General features: G+C 39.0%; 1 protein-coding gene across 6 annotated transcripts in view; it reads right to left on the reverse strand.

The window, feature by feature from the left end:
- kiaa0586 (KIAA0586 ortholog) overlaps positions 1–25,597 on the reverse strand; it is a 121,238-nt gene that overhangs the window by 39,852 nt on the left and 55,789 nt on the right. For 4 of the 6 annotated variants that reach the window (XM_077238963.1, XM_077238962.1, XM_077238961.1 and 1 more), the window contains 9 exons: positions 22,052–22,124; positions 20,774–21,031; positions 18,830–18,998; positions 18,404–18,580; positions 9,345–9,541; positions 9,028–9,129; positions 4,995–5,081; positions 2,295–2,473; positions 1,289–1,398 (listed from right to left, as the gene is read on the reverse strand). In XM_077238963.1, the coding sequence (XP_077095078.1) occupies positions 1,289–1,398; positions 2,295–2,473; positions 4,995–5,081; positions 9,028–9,129; positions 9,345–9,541; positions 18,404–18,580; positions 18,830–18,998; positions 20,774–21,031; positions 22,052–22,124 (1,352 nt within the window). The remainder of the gene's footprint in view (positions 1–1,288; positions 1,399–2,294; positions 2,474–4,994; positions 5,082–9,027; positions 9,130–9,344; positions 9,542–18,403; positions 18,581–18,829; positions 18,999–20,773; positions 21,032–22,051; positions 22,125–25,597) is intronic. The other 2 variants (XM_077238964.1, XM_077238960.1) reach the window with 1 other exon arrangement.

Genomic DNA, 25,597 nt, shown 5'->3' on the forward strand with positions numbered 1-25,597 from the left:
ACTGCTGAAATTTAACAAAAGCTTATTTCAAACAATGTTTACTCAAAATTCAACATAAAATGTGGAAGCAATATTAATTAATATAATATAATTATTGTATAATTAATAAGCAATAGTTATTCAAATGTATATTTATTACTTGGGGTAGTGGTGGACTAATAGATATTCTAACACAATTTTCTAGCTCTAAATGCTGGTTACGCTTTTTGCCATGTTTTTACTGACAAAGACAATAGAGGGGTTTAAAAAAACTGCAATGTGTTTTGGGTAATGGGATCAGGACAAACACAGTCCCAAATTCAAACCTGGATTTGAAAAAACTAGACCAGAGGTCTCACCTATCATCACTTTTAACAAGAGCATTGCTAATATTTACAATTTCACATCAATTAAAAAAGCTAAAACTCTTAATGTGCATCCAAATAATAATAACGCATGCACAATACCGGCATTTCCACAATATTCTGAAGTTTGAAGCACTTCAAATTTGAGTTTGCCAGCAAAGTAATTTCTAATATCCAATTTGAGACCTGCGTTACCTCTCACCCAGCCTATTCTGAATTCTTGCAGCCGTAAGCATTTTGGACCAGTGCTATTAAAAAACTAATATACAGAACTGACATTCTTGGCAGGGCTTTTGTCTTGGGAAAGACTGCGTTCAAACACAAATGCAGTTCCTCTACAGGAGGAAGAGTCCAGTCAGTCTGCGAATATGCTGACAACAGTTTGCCGCGAACCTCCTCTGCAAATTTGATACATCATTGATCTTTCTATTAAACGAAAGCGAGAATTAATGAGGCAGGACCTCCGCGCCTACTGAGCAGAAGTGACGCAACGGAGACGGAAGGATGGAGCGGAGGAGGAGTAGAGGGGCTGAGCACAAGCAATCGTGCTTTAATGAGGAAATACAATCTTGCTGCGTGCTGACACGCTTGACAGATGCGCTGCTCGCATTCGTAGACGCTATGAATCAAAATTATGAGCTTGTAGACTGGAACCTGGTGCAGCTGGATCATTCTTGCTGGTTTTTGTCATGCGTTATTGATTGTGTTGTTGATTTTTAACATTGACCAGACACATTGGTGAAGATGTATGATGGTTGAAACGCAGACCGACAAACTTCTAAAGCTTGTACAGTGGGAGCTTTCAAATGTGTTTAACACACATTACTTATTTAATAGATGGTGAAGAAGCCCCTATCCACCAAAGTGTACAAAATTAAACAGATAATTAAGTGATCATCATTGTGAGATCTAAAGGTGCAATAAAAAAAATTACATATAGTCACCTATGTCTGATGTCACACTATTCTCTGGCTCTGATTGGCTGGCTGGATCTGTCTGGGCGGGCTGAGGGAACATTCCAGTTATCATTTTGGCCATGAGCTGTTGCTCCACCCTACGACAGAAAAGACAAAACAGTGCTATAGTGTCATGTAGGGGTGTAACGTTACATACAGTCAGACGATGAATACAGTCAGTCACAAGCGATCCACACTCCAATCCAGAAGGGGGTGCATGTTGAAAAAGAGCAGAAGAAGAAGAGACGATCTATGCACGACTTAATCTTATCAATATGACCATGAATGACATAGTATTTTAAGTTGTTTCCGCTTATGAGACAAAATCATTTGGCATTGTGCCGATTTGTGTCGTATATTTGTGCCGCATCACTCTTTGTCTCCTCTTGGAAAAGTGAAGTAAGGCTCAGATGATGGCACTTTTTCTCCTTTTATAACACATGCTTTTCAGTTTTGTAGCTGATTGTGACTAAATACCTTTTGTTTTTTATCATCCCTACCAAAAAATATGACCTATGCAAGAGTGCATTCTGTTTACTGATTAGTGCTTAATCCACAGAAGGAGTCTGTACTGTACCAACTACCTCAGGGGGACTAAATGCCACTAATTGGAACAAACTGTAATTTGCACTACTGTCTGTTCAAAATCAATGAAAGAAACCTAGCATTAGAGGTTTGTTGCTTTTTCCTGTTTGACCGAACTGCAAAATTGCGAAATATTATTACAATTTAATATGATCCTGTCACATGTTCCTTCAGAAATCATTCTAATATACTGATTTGCTGCTCAAGAAACATTTCTTATTATCATCAATGCTGAAAACAGTTGTGCTGCTTAATATTTTTTGCAGAAACCACAATACTTTTTATCCAGATTTCTATACGTTCTATGCTTAATGTGATAATAACAAAAAATATTTTTTATTAATAATGTTTGCATTTAAGCCTTATAACTGTGCAGCAGATGAAATGTGTACAGATAGAAGAGCCTCACCAATCCACCAGCCTGTTCTCCAGGGTCTCTCTCTGCTGGATGGTGCTCAGGATGGGCTCAGTGAGATGGGTTGACTGGGAAGGCTGTGGAGGAAACGCTGGGCCGTGATACAGAGCAGCTGGAGGAGACGGAAGCCCGTTGAGCTCTATAGGAGAGTCTGGAAGTCCACAGTGTGTTTCCTGAATTTAACACAGCATTCAGGAAAATTAAGTCTTAACAGCTTTATGATATACATCTGCCAACATAAGGCTTTCTAAAGAGATTTGACTATCCATTACTGCAAAAATATCCCTGACGGCTCACTGGACCTGACATTTACCTTTCAACACAAATGACAGCAAATAAAAGTGCACACCGTGAACCGTGCGATAATGACAAACATATGTTAGCATGAGCACAATTTCACAGTGGTCATTACAGTCTTAACAGAAGGGGAGGCTGGAGTGAAAGGGGGACGTTTGTCTTGTATAATTCCATCGCTGTATCCGCGAGCCAGCTTTCAACATTTCGGTCATTGGTTTGGATAATGTTCAGATTCCTTTGGCTCGGATTCAGGGAGGTCTGTGTAAGGAGCGATTAGCTCATTTCCAGTGGCCGGCCGCCAGAGGAAAAAGAGAGAGAAATGCATTCCGCCAGTCGGGCGCTGGGCCCGTTTGAAGTTTATGGCTCCATCAGAACTGGCCGAGCCAAAGCTGAGGCACTGGAGACTTGGAGGAATGACATTTTAGGAGCTGGCAGTGATTCATGCCTGGAGTCCAAGAGAGAGAGAGAGCTTGTTCACCGGGGTCTGGACTTAAGTAGCTGTGGCCTTTATTTGGTTGTTGGGAAAACTACAAGTGGACCGAATACATGCCAGACCTCGAAAACACACTTAAATACACGCAACTGCTGCACAACGTGCTTGAATTTTTATTGCTCTCAATCTTTGGAAAATGTTTATATTCCTGGACTCGTAACTGCAATCTTAATTGCCATTCAAACAATTAGAGAGTCAAAATAAAAAGAGTCAGTAGGACTTGTCATGAAAATCTCTCTGATAGGTTGCTTGGGTCTTCTGGCAGGTTTCAAGTTGTTTGGTCTGTAGATATGACTCAGGTCTCTCCTTCAACGCAAGTGTGTGGGATTTTTTCCCACCAGTTTTATTTGTCTAACTTAGAAAAGTACTAACCGCATGATTGGCACAAATGGAACAAGATAAGATTCAATACTTTGTGCTAAGGGGTTGTTCAAATCACTGACTTTAAGTATGAGTACTAGTAATGCGTGTGCTAAGTGATGCTTATACCTGTACAATCACATAGAGTAGGGGTTCTCAACCAGAGGGGCACAAGATGACCCATGGTCTTGGAAAACACAAATATATAAGGGGAAATTTAAATTTAAAAATTTGGTCTAGTTCTGTTTTTAGTTAGAAATTGCAGAGAAATGGCTAAATGTGAGTAAAAACTATTTAAAAGGAAAACTCTCGTAATCACTAATGAATGGCTGGAAAATTCATTTGAATTCATTGCTTTATAAAAGCAGTTACTGAAACTTAATTATTAAAATGTAATTATTATTTTAATATATTGCCACTACTAGTTTGGGTAAATAAAAAATAAGGCAGAAGCACCAAATATACTTGTCTATATGGGGGAGCCTTTGAATATTGTCTTAGACAATTTGAAAACCACTGACACAGAGCCTTCAGTTTGCAGAGGACCTGAGTACTGAATGAAGAAAAAGCAAACATGCACATTATATGCTAACGTTGAGTTTGACAACCAGGACTGTAACAAAATACAAAATTTTCAAAGCATCTCTGATACAAACCTTTCATAATGCAACCATACAAATCGTTATTCTAACATCTGCAAACAATTATCACCTTCAGCATATCGACACAAAAACAATTTCCTTCCACCGCAAAACCTGTTAACTAGAGATCAGTTCCAACTGAGCTTCATCTGTGGAAGATGTTCCCTCTCAGACCAAAAGGGGTCACTGTGGAACAGCTCATGTTATTTGAAACGCAACCCCCTCCATGATTCTTTATTCTCATTATAAACACTCTTTTTCCCAGCACCTTCTACAAATGCCTGTGAGAAAAACACAGATTTGCCTGCTTCCAACTCCCGTCTACTGACTGCTATACTATTTTGGTGCTAACTGACGCCTTGCCCTTGTAAGACCGAGCGAGAGAATCGGCCTGATGCCCCATACGCCGGGCGTCCTGCACTGCTTGTTAGCAGTAAATATAAGGGGCTTATGTCTATGTGTGCATGCTTGATCAAGCCTGAATTCCTGAACGAAAAAAAAAAGAGAATTTCGGCAACACGCCCCTTCAATATCAATTCACTGAAAGGCCGATTTAGCAGCGCACATTGTAATTAGATTTTTTCTCAAGCCCATGAATGATATTTTAAACTCTCATCCATTTTCTTTTCTTCGTTAATTAAAGAAAACGATGTTCTCCTTCACCCTTTGGCTCTGAAAATCTCATTATTGGAGCACTGAGCCATTGATGGCCAATATATCCGAGTAGGAGGAGACGTGGAGAATGGGCATTTATAGTTGGGTCAAAATGCAAATGGAAGTAGGATTTAGGAAACAGTGGATAGGGGCTGATACCCTCAAGGTGGACACCAGGCTGTGAAATGACCTTTACGTTACGAGCTGGAGTGAGTGTGTGGGTTGAAATGTGCTTTTAATTGAATGTACCTGGCTGATGTCGGCTACGGCCAAAAAATTGGTTCCGGGAAAGATATTTTCCTCCTGATCTTGTCCAGCATGCAGTTCCTCGGCGGCCTGGGAGGCAATGATACGGAGACAGAGGTCAGGAAGCAATACCGTGTCTGGAAATTACAAAATTCATCAACAACTGAGGAGATTAGAAAGTTTTAAGTGAGTGAGTTAATTAGGATAATGATGACAGGCTGAAATAAAAGATGATACTTGACCATAGGATAGAGTGGATATAAAATTCACCCAATCTATTTTTTGAAAGCATGTTATAGATTCGTCCATGCATATGTTTCATTAAAAAAAGACCTCACATTGTTCTCTCTGGTAAAGTATGCTTAAAGCTGCAAGCTCGCGTTGGTCTGCCTCCATTTTTTAGTGCAATGTCAACATGTTTCACACGGATGTAAGCCACGATACAGAAGAAAATATTTATCGCTACTTCAGTTTAACTTTAAAGGAACAGTTCCCCTAAAAAACGCAAAAATCTAAAAAACAAAAAAAAAATCTGTGCATTACATAAAGCTATTGTAAGACTTAAAATATTGTGCACACGTCTTGTAGATTGCTATTATGGTGCTGTTATGATGTCCTTTTTGGACCTCGACAGCCCATGATCATTGTACGTGTTCATTTGTATGGAAAGGAGGAGTGTGAACATTCTTCAAAACATCTCCTTTTGCGATCCACTGAAGAAAGAAAGTCATACAGGTTTGGAAGAACATGAGGGTAAGAAAATGTTTAAGTATATTATATAAATGTTTAAGTATATTATATTATTATTAAGTATAGTATATTATATTATCTTATATAAACACCATATCCTGGCACAGCTCCTCAAATGGAGGTAGTCGCAGACGTGATGCTGATCACACAACACATGCATAATAAAAATCAAATGCTGTCTCATCAGCCAATCTTACAAGACAGTTTCAAGAGTGTCTTTACATCACATAGCTACAAAGATTCAATGAATCATTCATTGCAAGGACATAAACTGTAACTGTTTAAGAGACGTGTGTGTGTGTGTGTGTGTTTGTGTGTGTGTGTGAGAGAGAGAACCACGCATCAGTTTTCCAGGTCTCTGCCTCATGCAGCTAAGCCTCATCTCCATGGTAACAGAGAGAGTTGGTTTGCTCATGTGAATGAGAGGTACGGGTGTGCTGAGTACCTGAGACAGATAGTGTTATTATACGTATTGCTCCTCCTAAAGCACTAAAATAGATTTTACAGCTCTTTTGTCACAAATTTTTATCATTTATACAATAGCTGTAGGTGTTTCATCCTGGATGCTACATGAAGAAATAGATGTTACATCCAATTATTATACAGCTCTCTGGAATACATGCTTCTTATTAGTCAGTCACAGCATTCTGCAGGCAAATATTTATACAATACTGTTCGCTATACTTATAATTAATTAGTTACACTATTGTTGAAAACAATGGGTTCAGAATAAAAAGTAATATCTCACAATATCACTGTTTTTATTGTATTTTTGATCAAATAAATGCAGCTTTGGTGAGCATTAGAGACTTTAAAAAACATCTAAAACATCTTCCTGTGTTGCTGTGCTAGTTTTATGCACCTCTCCAATCTCTATTCTGCTCACATAAAATCAATATTTCATTTACATTTATTTATTTAGTAAGCAGCTATGTAACAGGCAGGATAAATTTACAGTCCGTCACAAAATAAACCACAATATCATTCCTGATGACTCTATCCTAGTTTATTTTGAGATAAACTGTTTTTTTTGTGACATTACCCCTTACTTGTATTGTGTGTGTGTGTGTGTGTGTGTGTGTGTGTGTGTGTGTGTGTGTGTGTGTGTGTGTGTGTGTGTGTGTGTGTGTGTGTGTGTGTGTGTGTGTGTGTGTGTGTGTGTGTGTGTGTGTGTGACTCCATCGGAACTGCGGAAACGGACGAGACTGCAGCAAGCGTGCTGCAATGAGCTACAGAAACACAATATTACTTACTATGCTGCTCACACACGTGCACAATCACACTTCCACTGAAAATAGCAGGAAATGAAAATAGCAACTGGTAATTTTGCAGCTGAACTGCAAATTAGAGGAATAGTTCCTTTGTATAGTTTTCTGTCATAATTTCTCGCTCCCATGTTGTTCCAAACCCTTTCTTTCTTCAGTGGAACATAAAAGGAAGGATTCAGAACAATAGGATTCAGTTCACAAAAATGGTTTGATTCATTTGTGAATCGGGTGGATTCGGACTGATGATGACTCCATGATCTGGTTGCAATGGTTGATAGTTCACTCATTGTAGAAAAAGAATACATTTTTGGCCTGTTTATCACAAAAAAAAACTATCAAATGGTTTCAGGGGACTTGAAATATTGTGCTTGAATCCACTTTTATGATAATTATGCTTTTTGAGTCCTTGAAAGTCCTCATCCTTATTCACATTGTGTGCCCCACGAAAGAAAGGAAGTCTTACAGTAAATAGTGACAGAACTTTTACTTTTAGGTAAACTATCCCTTTTTGTTCAAGACCTACAAAAATCAATCTATCACAATATTTTCTCAAAGAACAAAAGTGGGCTTTGTAACAGTATGAGCCAATGGTGACTGCAATGCACTCCAAATGTCAAGTCTCAGAGGATATAGATATCATGTGTTTCAAGCACAAGCACTGTTAGACTTAGTCATATTTCATTCCCTCTGTTTGACAGGCCTCAGGCCTGGTGGGAGTGAAGTGTACGATTCAAAGCATTTTTTGTGAGAGCGTGTGTGAGTGTATGTCCTTGCCCGTGTCTTTGTAGGTGGATGTGTGTGTGTGGAGGCTGGGGTCTGCCAGTCTGATGAGTCAAGGGCATTAACTGGGCACAGACAGTGCTGAACGTAGCCTTACTGAGCTGACAGACCAAAACAACTCTGCCAAGCTGTATCAGACACATGATCTGAGGGGAAAAACGCACCCGTTTGCACGCACACGCACGATTGCTTGTAATTAAAAATATTTAAAATGTATTTATTCTATTTGAAAAATAAATCAAGTATTTAGCAAAGATTGAACCATATTAGAGTATGCAGGACACTTTAAATCTCAACAATATTCTGAATAGTCAAAAGCTTTAAAGTCTTCCTTCCTTAAATTTACTGCAAATGTGACTGATTGTGAACTCGACATGAACTCGAAGTCAAAAGAAGAAATTCATCCCCAAATGAACATGACGGATTCTAGTGCAAGACGTGTTTCTAGGGTTATTTCTATAGAGCTGTAATGATTCCTCTGATGCTAACAGCGGCAGGCAGACCACAGAGAGGCTTTGTCCTCCTAGACGTGTTGCTCCGACAGAAGAGCAACGGAGCTGCATCTGTTGCCTAGCAACCAGATGTGAATGGCTGAGGTCGGGATAGGAGGAATAAGAGCAGAAAACGCTGGCGGCAAAGTCCCCCCTGAAACATTATACATTCAGCTCAATACACACACACCTCATCCATCTTCATCCGCTTGGGCAGGTTCTGAGAGCATGAAGGCGCATGCATGCACGGCTTGGCAAAAATCAATGGCAGTGCAATGAGAAATGCAAACCTGGCCCTTATAGCACTACAGCATGCAGGAGCACAGCCAACATTTAATGGCATAATATCCATCCATTCTCAGAACGGAGCCAAGACAGCTGGTGTATGAACATGAACACACACACACACACACACACACACACACACACACACACACACACACACACACACACACACACACACACACACACACACACACACACACACACACACACACACACACACACACACACACACACACACACACACACACACACACACACACACACAACACACACAACACAAATGTACATGTTAGAGGACGTCCTGGGTGTATCATCAATTTGAAAGCCTGCAAAACTATTAGCTATTTCTCTGGTACAAAATTTAAATGAAATTTGGAGTAGTGCTGATAAAGCCAACTAAACCATTTCATTTTCAAATTATAAGGGTCTACTTAGTGTTGTTGGTGATTTGGGAGGTTTTACGTGAATCGAAGGTGGAGGAAGGATGGTTTCAGCTGGAATTGATAACGTAGAAGAAGCTGGACTGCTACATAGACAACTCTCAATGTTCACACCAGGCTGGACCTGCAAACAAAACACAAATGCATTTGAATGAAAACAGTATGTGGAATAAAAGCCACTTCAACCTGCAGTAGGGAAGTGATATTGTCCGATGCGTGATGCAAAGCTTATAAAGTCTAATTTTTATGCCCCCGAATATAGTGAAATACTGTGCGAAGTGACAAAATCAGCTGAAGATAATCATACAGCTATGTCTGTATGTGTGAACCTGGTGTTACCTGTATTTTGAGCTGTGGGGTCCGTTTCTTCGGTTTTGACTGGACCTCCAGTAAGATGGTGTTGGGTTTCCGAATAGCAGGAGCAGTTTTGGGTTCAGAAATGGTAATAGGAGGGAAGGAGGTTGTTACGGTTGCTGGTTTATTGCTAATGATGACCCGTGAAGGCATTGGGGCCTGGCCATCCACTCTAGGCTTACCTAAAGAGATACAAGGAGTTGTGCTTAATGATCTGGGATTGTAACCCAAAGGTTATATGTTCTATAACAACACTTTGCAATATGAATTGCATTTCAGAAAGTAATGATATGTGAAATCGATTTTGCGTTGCTTGAAGCGCTCTTGTACATTACAGTTTAATGCACGCAAGTTGCTTTGGATAAAATATTACTAAATGACTGCTTATTTACATACCTATATACAAAAAAAAGGGGGAAAAAGTCAGTTTTTCAGGCATTAGAGATACATGAACAATGTCTGCAGAGTGAAACATCACCAGGACAACAAAAGGCGACATTGAACGCAAAGTCTCCATCCCCCTCTTTTCCACAGGATGCGTGAGTGAACTAGGAATACACTTCGGCAGCCTTAATGTGCTTCAGCCAAAACTTTAAAGTCTGCACATCCATCGCCCTGATGCAGCACAGATAACATCAACATGCTGTTTACAGGCAAGGGCACAACACGACCCCTATACTCACGCGAGAGGGATATTAAAGACAGAGGCACTCCTGCAGATGGAGCCCACACACACGCATAACACACACACACACACACCTACTCATTACTTTATCTCTCAACACACCGCAGAGCGACTGTAAAGTACGTCCACGGTACTTTAAAGTGCAGTGTCAGCCCAAAACACATTCACACACATCTGGCTGTGCAGGAGGCCGATCTGGCAACATGATTGGCATCTGTTCTGCAATGGGACCATGAGACAAACAGGTTCAGCCAGAGTGCGCTAGCACAGGTTTGTATCATTCCTGTTCGCAGGAAAGCAGGTTACGGACGCACATGCCCCATTACATAGAGATGCGAGTCTGGTCTCTGCACATTAACAGCAAACGAGGAGGCTGACATTAGCATAAATCTGCTGCGAGCGCCGCAATCTGTTTTTCCCAGCCTTCCATGCAAAGCAGGGGAAACATAAGCTTTACGATTTCCATAATTTGGCTGAAGGGCATCCAAACAGTGGCTCAGGAGCAAGAAGCACTGACTCATCTGGAATGCACAAATACTTCTGATAGCAAACATGTGGGCTCCGCCGAAGGAAGGCTTGAAAGGAGGCGTTTGTACTCCAGAACCTCAAGAGAGTAAAAACTCTGAAATGCGAAACCAGATCGGATAGATTAGCTCAATGATGGACAGTAAGAGATGCTATTACGGGCTATTCACAAACCAGGAAGCCGCAAGGCATGCAAGGAAACAAAGACCTAAATGAAGGGACAGAATTCACAGCCCGCAAAATGCTTGGGAATACATTCAAGAGTATGTAAATCACTGACTTTACTGGACCCGAGAACACTGCAGCAGGAGACTTGAGAAAGAAGATGGAGAGAGAGATGATGAGATGATTAAAACAAAATAAATATGTGCGCACACGTCCTGCTTCTGCAACCACATGCAATTTCAAAGCAACAAATGAAGTCACGTCTTCACCACTGGGGCTACCACCAGAGCAATTTCATCTACAATCAATAAAGTATAAGAAATCGCCTCAGAGACGGCAAGACACGGTCAGCATGGGCTGCTCAAAGCATCTCTGGCATGCAAAAGCAGCAATCACTGTGTGTGAATTACAAGTCTTCACAATGATTCTTTCTTTATCAATAATACATTTAAGGTAGAACAGAAAAGATGGCTTATATGGAGTTGTGCACCATTTGGAACTGAATTGAGAATGGCTAGGGATGAATTTGAAAATGAGGTAGCAAACTTGATTGCAATTCAAATTAAAGAACTGAAATGAATTAAAATACAAGGACATTTATTTAAACACTTTTTAACTAGATGCCTTTTAAGGTTAACAGGTGTAACATATAGAGAGAGCAGCAGAACTATGGATAGATGGATGGATGGATAGAACGAGACATACAGATAGATAGATCAACAGATAGATATAGATAGACAGAATAAAAGATAAAATGACAGAACAATAGATAGAAAGAATGACAGAACGATAGATCGATAGAATGAGAGATGGATAGAACAAAGATAGATAGAACAATAGAAAGAATAAAAGATAGAATGACAGAGCAATAGATAGAACGATAGATCGATAGAATGACAGAATGATAGAATGACAGGACAATAGATAGATCGATAGAACAACAGAATGACAGAAAGATGGATAATTTATTAAATTCCACTTTTTGTCATTCCAATTCTGAAAACTTAATGTGTGGTGTTGCCAATTCAATTCAAATGTACTAGTTTATGCTGCTATAAATGGTATGAACTGCCATTTCTACTCTCTGCAGTGCAAAACTTGCTAAGCAGATTTGCGGAGAGCTTGCCTGCTGTCGTACGTGTGTAAGTGTGACTCGGGGGCCGTCTATGGATGAGGCGCACCGATCATCTGGAGCAGATGAAAGGCTCTCTCACCATTCCCATGGGGCACTCTGCAATCCCCACTGTCATCCCGGGAGAGTCACGGAAGAAGGGGAAATTAGGCCAGCTCTAATCTAGAGCCCTCCAGAGACCCAGTCTGAGCCTTGGCGAGTCAATCCAATCCAGGCTGGGCCAGTCTGGACCCTCTCCTTCACAGATACACCGCGCACAACTGCAGAAGTGTGTGGGAAGTTTTTAATGGGAGTCTGGAACTTTCCGCTTGGGTTTCTTTCACACATTCAATATGAAGGGAAATAGGACAGCCACGGGGATGACACTGGTGCATGATTAAGACGCCTTGGGAATGGCCTCGACTGGTAAAAGATGCTTTTGGTCGATGTGGGGATTTAAAGAAGTTATTAGGAGATGATTCACATTCGTTAGATGAAAGTTAGACAGGCCTGATAGGTGTGATTTGGGGAATGAGATGGTGTCGCTCTGAAATATATCAAGTGTCTAACTTAGCACTTTAAAGCTGCAGTCTGTAACTGTTTTGTCCAAAACTTAGATAATAATGATGAATCCATTTTCCAAACCGTGTTTTTGTCTTAGCCTGAGTCACTATGGTACACCTATAATAAGTGTTTATATTGGGACTATTTTAGACTGGTTAGGATCGGCACCACAGCTAAGGAGCCCAGTACCTGCGTGACTCATCATAGACATAAACAGAGAGAAGTAGCTTTGGCTACAACGTTCTTCCGCAAGAAGCATGCAGTTCTGTATGAGAGCCAAATGTAGAAAGAGCCAAAAGTTACGGATTGCAGCTTTAAATAGATTTTAAAAAAAAACAACATCCCTGCTGAGAAGATCAGCTTAGACCAGCAAGGCTCAACAATAAGGATGAGCTGATGGATCGGTGAGAAAAGTTTTTGGCCAATCTGGTCAAATATCAGTGATTTGATAATGTATGTGTGGTTTAAAGGGTTAGTTCACAGATATACATCTTCTCAGTTCTTGTGCATGCGTCGTGGCACTCTTCCGTGAACTCACGTCAGAGGCTCACACAAAAGAAAAGGAATAGTTGAATAAAGTCGTCGTTATTTTTATTTTTTTTGCGCATAAAAAGTATTCTCGTCGCTTGATAAACTTAAGTAACTACTGAACTAACCCTTTAACAGTATTTGCAAACAAAAATATTTGGTGTTCTAGTGTTCACATTCTTTGTCTTCTTTTTTTGCTTTTTCTGTTGAATTTTGCTGATGTAAATACATTAAGGTAATATTATCTAGATGGCTGGAATAGATGAAGTTTTATCAAAAATGTGAGAAAGACTTGGAAGAAAACTATGTTTAATTAAAAATACTTCTATTTTTACATTTAAAGTTTTTCTAGTCCTTCTGGTGTAAAAGTCTTCATTTTAATCTGGCTTGTCAAACATAGACATTAAAGGGGACATATTATGCCCTATTTTTACAAAATGTAACATAAGTCTCAGGTGTCCCCAGACTGTGACTGTGAAGTTTCAGCTCAAAATACCCCATAGATAATTTATTATACCATGTTTTAAATGCCGATTTTGGAAGGAAAATATGCAGTTTCCGTGCATGTATCTTTAAATGCAAATGAGCTGCTGCTCCCCACCCCACTTTCCAGAAGAGGGCGGAGCCTGTACAGCTCGTTCCACTGATACGCTGCCAAAAACTAAAACATATGGTTTTGATTATCATCTCTATCGTGGTCACGCTCACGTGACATTGCAGTTCTTCATCATCATGAAAGTTTATTATCTGCAAGCGTTTTAAAGCCATATCAGTCTAAACTTCTGATATATGGTTTTCTGAGCGCACACATCCGAAGCACATAAGCTGGCTGTCAGACGAAGCGTCTCCTGGGTATTAAACTAAGTTCTCTTTCACGTCTTACTGCACTTAAACTGTCAAATACACACAAGGTTATGTCAAAAACGAACAAAGTTCACATAAACACAGTCAGTTCTGTCTGCGAATGTAAACAGCAAGTAAAGAAAACATATGTTAGATCTGTGTATTAAAGTGAAAGCAGCGTAATATACAGCACCTACTGCTATATATGTTGTTAATATGAATCAAACAACAAAAGAGAAACAACTCACTGCTTTTGATTGAATAACTTGGCAGCATTCAAGTAAGAAATGTATTCTTATTAAAGCTCCTGTTAAAGATGAACTGAACTGAAAAAAATCAACGTCGATAACATGTTGTTTATGACAATTAAATATTAATTTACATTAAAAATGTTAACTAAAAATATCAATATAGCTTTTTTTAAGCAGCACAAAAATTGCGTTTGTTACACTGGCAATCTCGATGACGTCACTGGCATGGTAGGACCTGCGAAGGTATATAGGCAACAGCTGCAGGTCCTATATACACACACGAAATTCAGTAATTTGAATGGCATGAGTTACGCATTTCAGCATGTGAGGGACAGGCCAGTAGTATCTGACTACCACCACATGGAGGACCAGTTTCAGGCTCCACATACAGTACAGGATCGTTTGGGGGAAGTGACTGGTGCGGGTGTGGGCGCGGGCGCTGCCGGAGCATGGACACTGCACCGGAGTCGATCTGTTGCAGAGAGGGCAACCTGGAACATTTATTGATTGTCGAAAATGCATCTCCATGCACCGTTCATTTCGGATGCTGTGCGGTGAGAGAGACATGTTGGAGGAGGCTATGCTATCTCTAAGGGATGTCCGAGCTGAGACGCTGAAGCCCCATAAGTAGCTGGTATGTAACAGTGTATTTTACGAATTGCCGACTGGGCTAGGCTAGGCTAACTTATATCCCTTTCTAAGGCTGCTTAGGTTAACAGCGTACCGGCAGTTCACTCTTTGGGCGAGGGGGCATTTGGGAAGGATGAATAAGATTCCATTACCCTCCTGTGCAGTGAACTAACGTTAACGTTACATCTTTTCCACTCAGCCGAATGTCAAGGATTCTAGTATGTGTTAGACTTGTAGCTAAATAAAACATTTGATATCAGACGCTTCTTGTATTCATTGCCGTTTTCAACACATCTGTCTCTCGTACCTAGATTAAACTCTAGAAATCACAACTAGAATAATTTTGTTGACAAGGCAGGGGGTAGAGAGAAGCTAGCTCTGCTAGTGTTGGTTGGTAACGGAGTAGCCTACCATGCCAGTGACATAGTCGAATGTTGAAATCCAACATGGCGGCGTCCGTGTAACAACAACAACATTTTCAACGTACCATTTTATCCCTTTTAACAAATTCTGCCATTTTAATAATTGTACCAATGAGAATAAATAAAATGCATCTGTTATATCACATTTCTTCAAATTTCAGTTCAGTTCATCTTTAAATGCCCTGGCGAGGAGATAAACATGGCGGACTGTGTACAGCTCACTCAGGGCGGGGTCTATGCTAATAGGGCCGAGTCCGTCAGCAGTCGTGGGCCTAAGCATATGTGGCGTCACAAAAGCTACAATCTGCAAACGGCTTGTTCTGAGACGCTGCTTATAATTTATGGGAATTTAAAAAAGAGGAGTGGGTGGATTTTTACCATTATAGGGTGTAGGACTATGAACCTCATAGTCGAATAGTAGGGAAGTGTTATGTAACCACTAGGGGTGTGACGGTTATTATATAACCGTGAGACCGACGGTTTTAGTTGAACACCGTCATTAAAACTCTATAACCGCCAAAACCGTGCTATTAAAATATTTTTTACAAAAATTTGTTTTTATCATAGAGAATGTTAAAATACTAATATCATCTTACGAGAGAAACGGAGGCGGAGTTAGTGGTGCTTCGGAGGCTGAGTGCTGGAGATGATTCGGGAGAGGTCTGTGCACCTTTACCGATCTGAGCGCGCGCTGACACGGAGTAAAGCCTTGTTTATACTCGACGCGTCCGCACGAGCGCGAAGGTGCGCACGGCAAAAAATGACGCGTTGGGTGCGCAAGACCAGCAAGAACCCATTTCGCTTGGCTGTGTGCACGGCTTTTTTTTGTAACAGCGCCCGCGGCGCCACGTCCGAGGATGAACGACTTCAAGCCGAATCTGCCCGATAATGTAGGCTACGTCTCACCGCACTGGCACGCAGTTTGCGCGAACTTTTCAAGTTCATTGCAAAGTTTTTTGGTAAGGTTTTGTTTACTGTGTGTGATTTATTTAAAACAAAGCACATTTTGGCACGTTGTTGTTTTTGAAGCCAATTTGTTCCTATTTTATGTGAACTTTTCTGATGTTTGATATTTGTGATATGTTTTGTTCATCTGGCTTTAAATGAATAAAAGGTATTTGTTACACACCATGTTTTTCTTTTAGTTTTTTTCAGCTCTTTTGTTTGAAATGGAAAAAATCTAGCTGCTATCTAAAAAAAAAAAGGTTTGACTATCAGTCGACTACGGCAAAATTTAACAAATCAGATTCGACTATGAAAATCCTTAGTCGAAAACAGCCCTGATAGGGTGGTTGTGTACACACACTGCTGACTCACATTTATGTTCAAAATTTTGCATAATAGGTCCCCTTCAAATTGGGTCCTTCCAGTATGTCTCAATTAGAAGATAGTAATATTAATAAAAGATGCTTTAAAAATAAAAAAAAATGAATTATGTAAATAATTAAAATTAATTATGTAAATAAATATATAATGTATTTATATGAATATGTTTTGTGGTGGGACCGATAAAAATGGTGTAAAAAAAGAAAATAAATACAAGTAAAAAAAATAATATTAAATTAAATTAAACAAAAAAATAAACAATTATTGTTAAGATTTGACCAGCATGGATTTCATGGCTGGATTATGCAAATTAATGGTGGTTTGATATAGGTCTAGGTAGTGCATCATGCATTATATTTACCGGCTGGTGAAGCAGGCCGACTAGCATTATCTTTCTGGTGAAACGGGTTAACTAAGTAAATCTTGCAAGTGAGCAGCTATGCTGGCCCGGGATGTAACTGTAAACCCCCCACCCCCCAAAAAAACATAAAGCTAATGTTTAATGGTTTAATTTTAGCATTGTTTTAGCAACTTTCGCATTGTTGCTGCAGTTTTTCCTCACAAAGAAATTTAAAAAATTAATTCCGTAGTGAAAGGAATTTCAATATGACTATGAAGAGAGTTGAGTATCTATGACGGCGATTAGGGCCACTGCATTGCAGATGTGATTAGCGAGTCTTTGTTCACTTCAGCGTAGCTCCGATCAGAGGTCAGTCCAGACTACGGGCAACAGCCCATAAAATGCTGTTTCAAACATTACTAGACCATTTTCCACTTGTTCATTTCATTCTTAATACCCTGGGCCACAATTCGGGAAACATTGAAATACTGTAAACAGCTTTAGAAGTGCAAAGGTGCTTCGTCAGTGCCATTTTTTCATGCAATACCTTTAATTACCTTTTCAGTCCATTGCAGAAAATAACGATGGCAATTCAGCTGTTACCAAACTAATGGAACGTTTCAGCGCCAGGAGGTCATAATCCTCAAAAGGAACGGGGTAGGGGATAAAAAATAAAAACTAATCAACTCATTATACGAACGCTTTCAAAATGTTTTCAATTGGCTATTTGCAATTACTGCCCTAAAAAGTCCCCTCGTAAAGCACGACGGTGTTTTCATACATATGGCTGTTTGGGCTAATAAACAGAATTACCTCCAACCACACAAGGTCGGACCTGAGACGGAGCTTGCAGTGATTGGAAGCGGGAAAATGAGAGCGTAATAGAAAGGCATTAATGTCCCTGACAGTGAAGTGATTAAACGAGAGCGGCATAGCAAGGCTTTTTAACGAGTGGAGAGGCAGTCGTAATTAAGAGCTAAACTCACACAGCTGAAATGTCGTCTAATTAAGTCCATTCTTTAATGCTGCCGTGTGCTCAGAGCTAGCCGGAGGAGAGACTCTTTATGACTGCAGCATGTGGAGGCTGTCGCATCTTTGTTTCAGAATGGTCAGAGGTTTAAAGGACACAGAGCAGCAGAAACTGCGTCATTGATCCTTTATGTATTTATGTTTTAAAACATAGTTTGCTAATGCAAAATAGGACACAAATCAGTTACACATTAAGTAACAAATCTACAAGTATCCAAGTTGTCATACTGGACATCAAGACCGAGTTGGATTGGAGTAAAGTTTGCCAAGACAGATTTAGCTGAATTCAAATGAACAAGTAAAGGTAAAAAGGGTTCAGGGTTCACAAAAGATTTTTACGAATAAATTCACATGATTTTTCAATAACTTTTGAGGCAAACATTCATCGCCTAATGTTCTATGAAACGTCCATGTATACATGAAGCATAAGAATAAAAATCCATGTTTAAATCTGAATTTAAATATACACAAAATATAACGTCACGTGAGTTTAAGGATTGCCCGAGCGTTACACAGATACTTTGTGTTTATTGCAATGGCCTGGAAATGCCTTTAAAATTTCCATGACTTTTTCAGGTTTTTCATGACCGTACAATCTCTGTTAGTCGTGGTAATGGTGGCTTACCTAAAGGTATAGCCATGGGAATGAGGTAACCTCGCACTGGAGAACCAGGCTGCTGCTGCTGTTGGGCAGGATCACTGGGGCTGAACAGGAAATGGGGCTCAGAGACTGAAGGCTGCAGAGCAGAAACACCATCTAAAAACTGGCTAGTTTGGGTTTTAGATGACTTCATCTTCACCCCTATATGAGTGAATGAAAAGAGAGGGACAAGAATCCATAAAGAGTTAAATGGAAGACAGAAAAGGCAAAATTACGGGTGGAGTGGGCAATATGGCAAACATATATCGTCTTTTTTTTCAGGCAGGATCATGATCCACGATCTTATCAGAATTCTTTTTCATGTTGGTTTTAAAGACTATTTCACAAGTTACTAAAAGAAACGTAGAAAGACCATCAATCATCACTTCTAATTGAAAGGCTGAAACTCACCTTTGACGGTCTCTACTACTTTAGGTCGCTGAGGTTTGGATTTCGGTGTGGGGGAGTTGAATCGAAGGTAAGGGCTTTTTTTGAGTGTGCGTCGATGACCCTCATAAAGAGCTTTTCCATACAGTCTGGCCAGATACTCTTGATCATCCTGAGATTTAAGCACAACCGACTGAGCATGGAAAAAAAGACACTCAATTAACAAACTGTGTATCAAGATTTAAAATAGCAAACATGTTATTTTATACTATGATGCACTCACACTGTATGTATGGTAGACATGGCACATTATACAAACATACACTCATACCTGTAGTAAACATAATAAACTATACTAATCATATTGATAGTAAACATGGCAAATAATATTAACCTATCCATACAGTTATGGTAAATTACTACAATACTACATTTTCATACTCATAATTTATTTGATTAAAAAATTGTAAAACCAACAACAACATAATATTGTGAAATATGATCACAATTTAAAATAATACATTTAAAATGTAATTTATTCCTGTGCTGTAAAGCTGAATTTTCAGCATCATTACTCTAGTCTTCAGTGTCACATGATCCTTCAGAAATCATTCAAACATGTTGATTATATTTTTGTGGAATACATTTGTTTTCAGGAACAAAATTCAAAAGAACAGCATTTATTTGAAATAGTAATCTCTTGTAACATTATAAATGTCACTGTCACTTTCGATCAATTTAATGCATCCTTGCTGAATAAAAGTATTAATTTCTTTCAAAAGACAAAAAGCTAACTGACCCCAAATATATACGGTAAACATGGTAGATTATGCTTCTGTACACTGATACTATACTATATTATGATACACTCATATCATATCGACAGTGATATACTAAATACACCCATATTGACTGCATGCAAAATCACTGATCAGAACGTGGAAAGTTATAGCTTTTCTTATGTAAAGTGAGGCATAGCCGTAAGGATTTCATTTAGTTTAATCTAAAACGCATGGCAACCCCTGATTGTCGCCAGCAAAATAACTCTCAACCTCTTGTAACTGTGTGCTCTGTTGTCTGGATTGACTGCACCTTTAACGATAGCAGCAATTAAATGCCTGGATGGCCTCCACACATAGTAACCTTCAGATAACCACTGAATGTGTTGCTAGGTTAAGAATCACCGGGCAACGTGGACAGCCATTAACAGGACCAGGCTTGTGCCAAACACAGATAAGGCAAGCCTGCCTCTCGTCTTCTCACTCTTTATTTTTAGCAAATTAGTGTCGGGGCAACATATGGGTGCTCAAAGCGGCTCATTTAGAGAAAATGCCACTGAGACACAGAAGTACTGAGCTACAGTGTTTACATCCAGATGGGCCATTTTGGGAGTGTTGTGAGCTTGTCAGGTCACGGTGATAAGTAAACAACGCGTACAGGATTAAACACTGCTAACAAACAGGTTAGAAGATCCTACAATTCATAATCAGTTTTAATATAACAGACAGATGATTTGGACTAGAGCTAAATAGCCAATTATAAAGCTCTCATGTTATATAATGTTAGTCATAATCTAATGCCTAGTGTCTACATACAGTATGAAGATTCCTAACCTAAATGAAAGAGCATACAGTAAATCAGGGGTTTTCACACTATCTGATGCCAAGGACCCCAAAATATGATGATTCTTTTACGAGGGATCCCCTTCACATATACTGTATATTACTAAATATTTAAATACACAAGTTAATAAGCACAGGCATCTTTTAGATGATCAATTCTAATTAATCCCATTTCATTTTGTATTATATATAGTAGAACAGCTGAACATTGTACACAGTCAAATTAAAGCTCATTGCTATTAAAACAGAGCTATATTATTTCCTTATCAGATGAGTTTGGTTGTTCTGTCTATTGTGTGAACACATTTTGAACGGCATTAGATAACACTGATATAATCCTGCTCACCGTCTCTTGCTTCCCTTCAGGTCTGGTTCTAACAGAGAGAGTGGGTTGTTTGCTGTGTGCCAGTGTGCTTTCTGCTTGTGTTCTCACTAAGCCTCTCAGAGAGGTTTTCTTCTCTGCCGCAGAGGTTTCACCTCCCCCTCTTCCTCTTCCTCTTCCTCCACGTCCACTCCTGCTCCTCTGGTCCTGCTGCACCACTTTAGCGACTGCAGCATCACTCCTCTCCACACTCCTCTCAGAGTTCTCCCTCGCCAGATCATCCTGACAGGAGGAAGACAAGACAAAGGGAAGGAGAAAGAGACAGAAGAGCTTGAAGTCAGAAACACTTCAATGTGTGTTCAATGCATAGTGCACGGAAAGTTATATCAACTTATTTTTAAAAAATGCTAAAAAAAAAAAAATTATGTGCTAGATGTTACTTGTGTATGGAAGCTTGTTTCCACCATGGAATAAAAAAAATATACAAAGGCAATTGTGACTTTTTATCTCACAATTCAGACTTTTTTTCTTGCAATTGCTAGTTTATATCTCACAATTGCGAGTTTATATCTCACAATTCAGACTTATTTCTTCACAATTGAGAGTTTATATCTCACAATTAAATTATATCTCCCAACTTAAAAGCAACTTTACAGTGATAAATGGGAAAATAATGATTCAATGATGCAACAGAATTCAATTCGGCTGTAAAGCAGCTCTAAAAAGACAATAGTAAACAGTCATTATACAGTTGAAATCACTTCAGTGTTGATTCAGTTTGGTTCAATAACTGTGTAAAGTTAATCAATTATGGAATGAGTTCAATTAATCTATGAAGTAGCTTTGGAGAAAACAGTATGCCATCATCCTGCTCAGTTCAGTTCTCATCCGATAGTGTCATTGCAGTCAAGTCAATAATATTGCAGAATATTAAGTGTCCTCAACTAAAAAAGCCAAAAGACGACAGTGGCAAGGAACCGAAAACTCCAAACTTTCGTGAAAAAAATAAAATTGCTTGTGAGATGAAAAGTCGTAATTACCTTTTTATTCTATGGAGGAAATTTTTTCAGCTGTTTTATTGTCCGCCAGGTAAATAATCATAAACGTGATCACTTGGAAAATTAATAGCAGATCTCTGCTCAATGCCAAGCATAAGCAAAAGCAAAAAGCACTAATGATTATTCAAATATATTCCCTTTTAAAACAGTATTTCGGAGAACAAAGAGCAGTGACAGATTGTGCAGAAACAACAGATTGTATTTGAAGGCAGAAACAGAGATTAAATCTTTCAGTTCAGCTCACCTGAATCTCCTTGCTGAGTGTATTGATCCAGGCATCAACTGTCTTCTTTATCCTTAGCTCTTCATGGACATCTCTACAGGACAAGACACATGACAGGTCGTCAACATCTTCAAAGACACAAGAGAAAAAAACTATTCATCTAGAAACTCGAGCCACAGAGCTACTTTTCTTGACGGTAAAGCTTGTTGTGTTGCTCTAGGCACGTATAGTCATTCTAGTGCTTTGTACGGTAGAGGTTCAAGGTCACTTTTCAGCTACTTTTAGAGATGAATTTTCCACGAGCTGTGAATTTAATTTAATAATGGGAAGGGAGTGGACAAATACAAATCTCTAATCATAAGTTAACTTGCTAAATAAAGCTAAATGATTAGAATTTATTTAGATTGATGGTGTGCAGTGGAGATTTACTCTACTGTTCAAAAGTTTGGAGTCGGTAAGATTTTTTTTCATAGGCCTAATTCTATTCAGCAAAGATGCATTTAATAAAACTTTAACAATTTCTAATTTCTGTTTTAAATAAATGCTGCTCTTTAGAACTTTGTAAAAAAAAAAAATCCACAAAAAAATTTAGCAGCACAACTGCTTTTATGGTTTCAAATGTACTAAACATCTTATTTATCCAAACACTACATCTGATTTCATTTCAATCATGTGATTAACTTACTGTGAAATGTATAAAGAAAAAATAGAATTATTTTATTGGTTGTGTGTTCCAAAAAGCTTGTCATTTATTTTAAAAAAAGGCTGCAAAAATTCTATATCAGTTTAGTCCTTTCAGAGATGCATTTACTTCAAAATGTGAAAGTGAATGAATCCAATTTTCAACCGTAAGATGAATTTCTACATATTCTAAATGAACTAAATGGATTGGAAACACTGCCATGCAGCGCATGGAATTCTGGCATAAACAGGGACAAAAACACAGTTAGTTGGACTTCTGTGAGTTGTTTTATTTTCACGTCCTGAGTGTCTGAGATCCCCAATCCCAATGAGGGATGACATCTGCAGGCAGAGCAAATCTAAATGTGGCACACTGCGTTTAAAGACGCAACAGTCTTCCAGCGTTTCTCCGCTGAACACATTATGCTAATGCCCTGCTGTTTCTTGGACTGTTAGCCCATCTCTGCAACACTTATTGCACTATATAAATCACAGAGATGAGGAGACAAGTGACAATCCCAGCATGCCGTCCAAACTGCTGCTCTGAACCACCAACAGCCCATGTATGTAATTCTTGCTTCCTTTTTCCTCTTTTCATCTCTGCATTTCTGCTCAGAGGGATTGAAAAGGAAGTGTGTGTTTGTGTAAGGACACACTAGAGTTTATGCTACAGTACGTCAAAAAACACAGCAAATCCAATGAAGGGATGTCACATGGACCTAAATGAAAAATTTAAGACTTTCTGAAGTCGCTCATGCAACCAAAAGATGAAAAAACTAGAGATGTGCACCACTATATATTTTTAAAATTGTCTGTCTTGAAGCTGAATTTATTTTTAACTTGTAACAGCATCTTAGAAATATAACACTCATGGAGGGGTGCTCAAAAACAGTGTGAAATGCGATGCAACAATCAAGGATGTTCATCTAAATGTGTCTGGGTATAACAACAATACTTTAAAGGGGAAGAATTTAGAGGCAATGTTTCAGAGAGGATTGTGTCAACCAGCTGAAGCACATCATATGGTCAGCATGATAATTAAATAGTGGTTCAATGGATCACAAAACTCACGATTCTGATAATTTTGTTGATCAGCAAAGAAAAAAAATGTGGGTGTGTGGGGGGTCAGTAAAAAAATAAAAACACATGCACTAATTACTAATTACAAGCATAGATACATACAATGTAACAAAGTTACGAATTAAGTAAGACATATTAGTATTCAGAAATGTAAAAATTGTCTTAAATCTAGGCTTTAATCTCTGCTTTTTGTTGATTAATTAACATTAAGCAAGCAAGCAACTTTATTTATATAGCACATTTTTTAAACAACAGACGTTGCCCCAAAGTGCTTTACAGAATAATAACATGAAAGTCATACAACAAAACAGACATACTTTATTCAAAAGCTAAAGAAAATAAATAAGTTTTTAAATAAGACTTAAAAGTTGTAATCGATGAATCCGATGGATTCAATATAATGATACACATGCGCTTTCTTTCTCAACGGTTTACATTCGCTTAAGGCAAAACGACTATGTTTACGAAAAATACTTGCCGAGACTGGTATTTTTACATCATTTTGTGAGTATGTGTCCAGCTGTGCGCACAGATAAGAGATCGCAAGTAATTAATGGAGTTCTCTAAATGTATAAAAATAGTGAAATGCAAACTCAGAATATTAGGCAAACCTGCAATAATTATTTATGTTAAATATAATAAAAATATACTTTATGTATTTAATCTCATTTTATTAACAAATGTCTTTGCTGCTGACCTTCAATGATCTAATTCAACCATACCAATAAGCAAAAACAACTTCAGATGAACATCAGATTTGTATTTTGTTTTTATTGCTGAAGTAAGAGTGTTGAACTTTCTTCTCCTGCGTCTTATTCTTCTGTAATCCAGAATGGCAGCGGTTTATTTGAGCAGCGCCCTCTACTGTACAGGTGTGAATTTGCATTTCCTTCAGCCTGAGGCTTATTCATTTCATTTTTGGTGTGAAAGGGCCTTTATAATTGCCATATTTTTGTTTAAAAAAACAAACAAGCAAGCCAAGCCAAGCCCAGGTAAAAAAAAACTAACAGAAAAGTAACATAACGCATAACTTTCCATAAAACAAAAGAGTCAAAATTAACTGTCCCCAACACTGCATACTGTTGAGACAAATATACACTCACCTAAAGGATTATTAGAAACACCATACTAATACTGTGTTTGACCCCCTTTCGCTTTCAGAACTGCCTTAATTCTGCGTGGCATTGTATCAACTAGGTGCTGAAAGCATTCTTTAGAAATGTTGGCCCATATTGATAGGATAGCATCTTGCAGTTGATGGAGATTTGTGGGATGCACATCAAGGGCACGAAGCTCCCGTTCCACCACATCCCAAAGATGCTCTATTGAGTTGAGATCTGGTGACTGTGGGGGCCATTTTAGTACAGTGAACTCATTGTCATGTTCAAGAAACCAATTTGAAATGATTCGAGCTTTGTGACATGGTCCATTATCCTGCTGGAAGTAGCCATCAGAGGATGGGTACATGGTGGCCATAAATGGATGGACATGGTCAGAAATGATGCTCAGGTTGGCCGTGGCATTTAAACGATGCCCAATTGGCACTAAGGGGCATAAAGTGTGCCAAGAAAACATCCCCCACACCATTACACCACCACCACCAGCCTGCACAGTGGTAACAAGGCATGATGGATCCATGTTCTCATTCTGTCAGACCGGCCTGTCTGGCACCAACAACAATGCCATGCTCAAAATTGCTTAAATCACCTTTCTTTCCCATTCTGACATTCAGTTTGGAGTTCAGGAGATTGTCTTGACCAGGACCACACCCCTAAATGCATTGAAGCAACTGCCATGTGATTAGTT

This window comes from Siphateles boraxobius, unplaced genomic scaffold (assembly GCF_051911475.1).
Source record: "Siphateles boraxobius isolate OS27281-9 unplaced genomic scaffold, OSU_SipBor_1 22, whole genome shotgun sequence".
NCBI classification, from domain to species: Eukaryota; Metazoa; Chordata; class Actinopteri; order Cypriniformes; family Leuciscidae; genus Siphateles; species Siphateles boraxobius.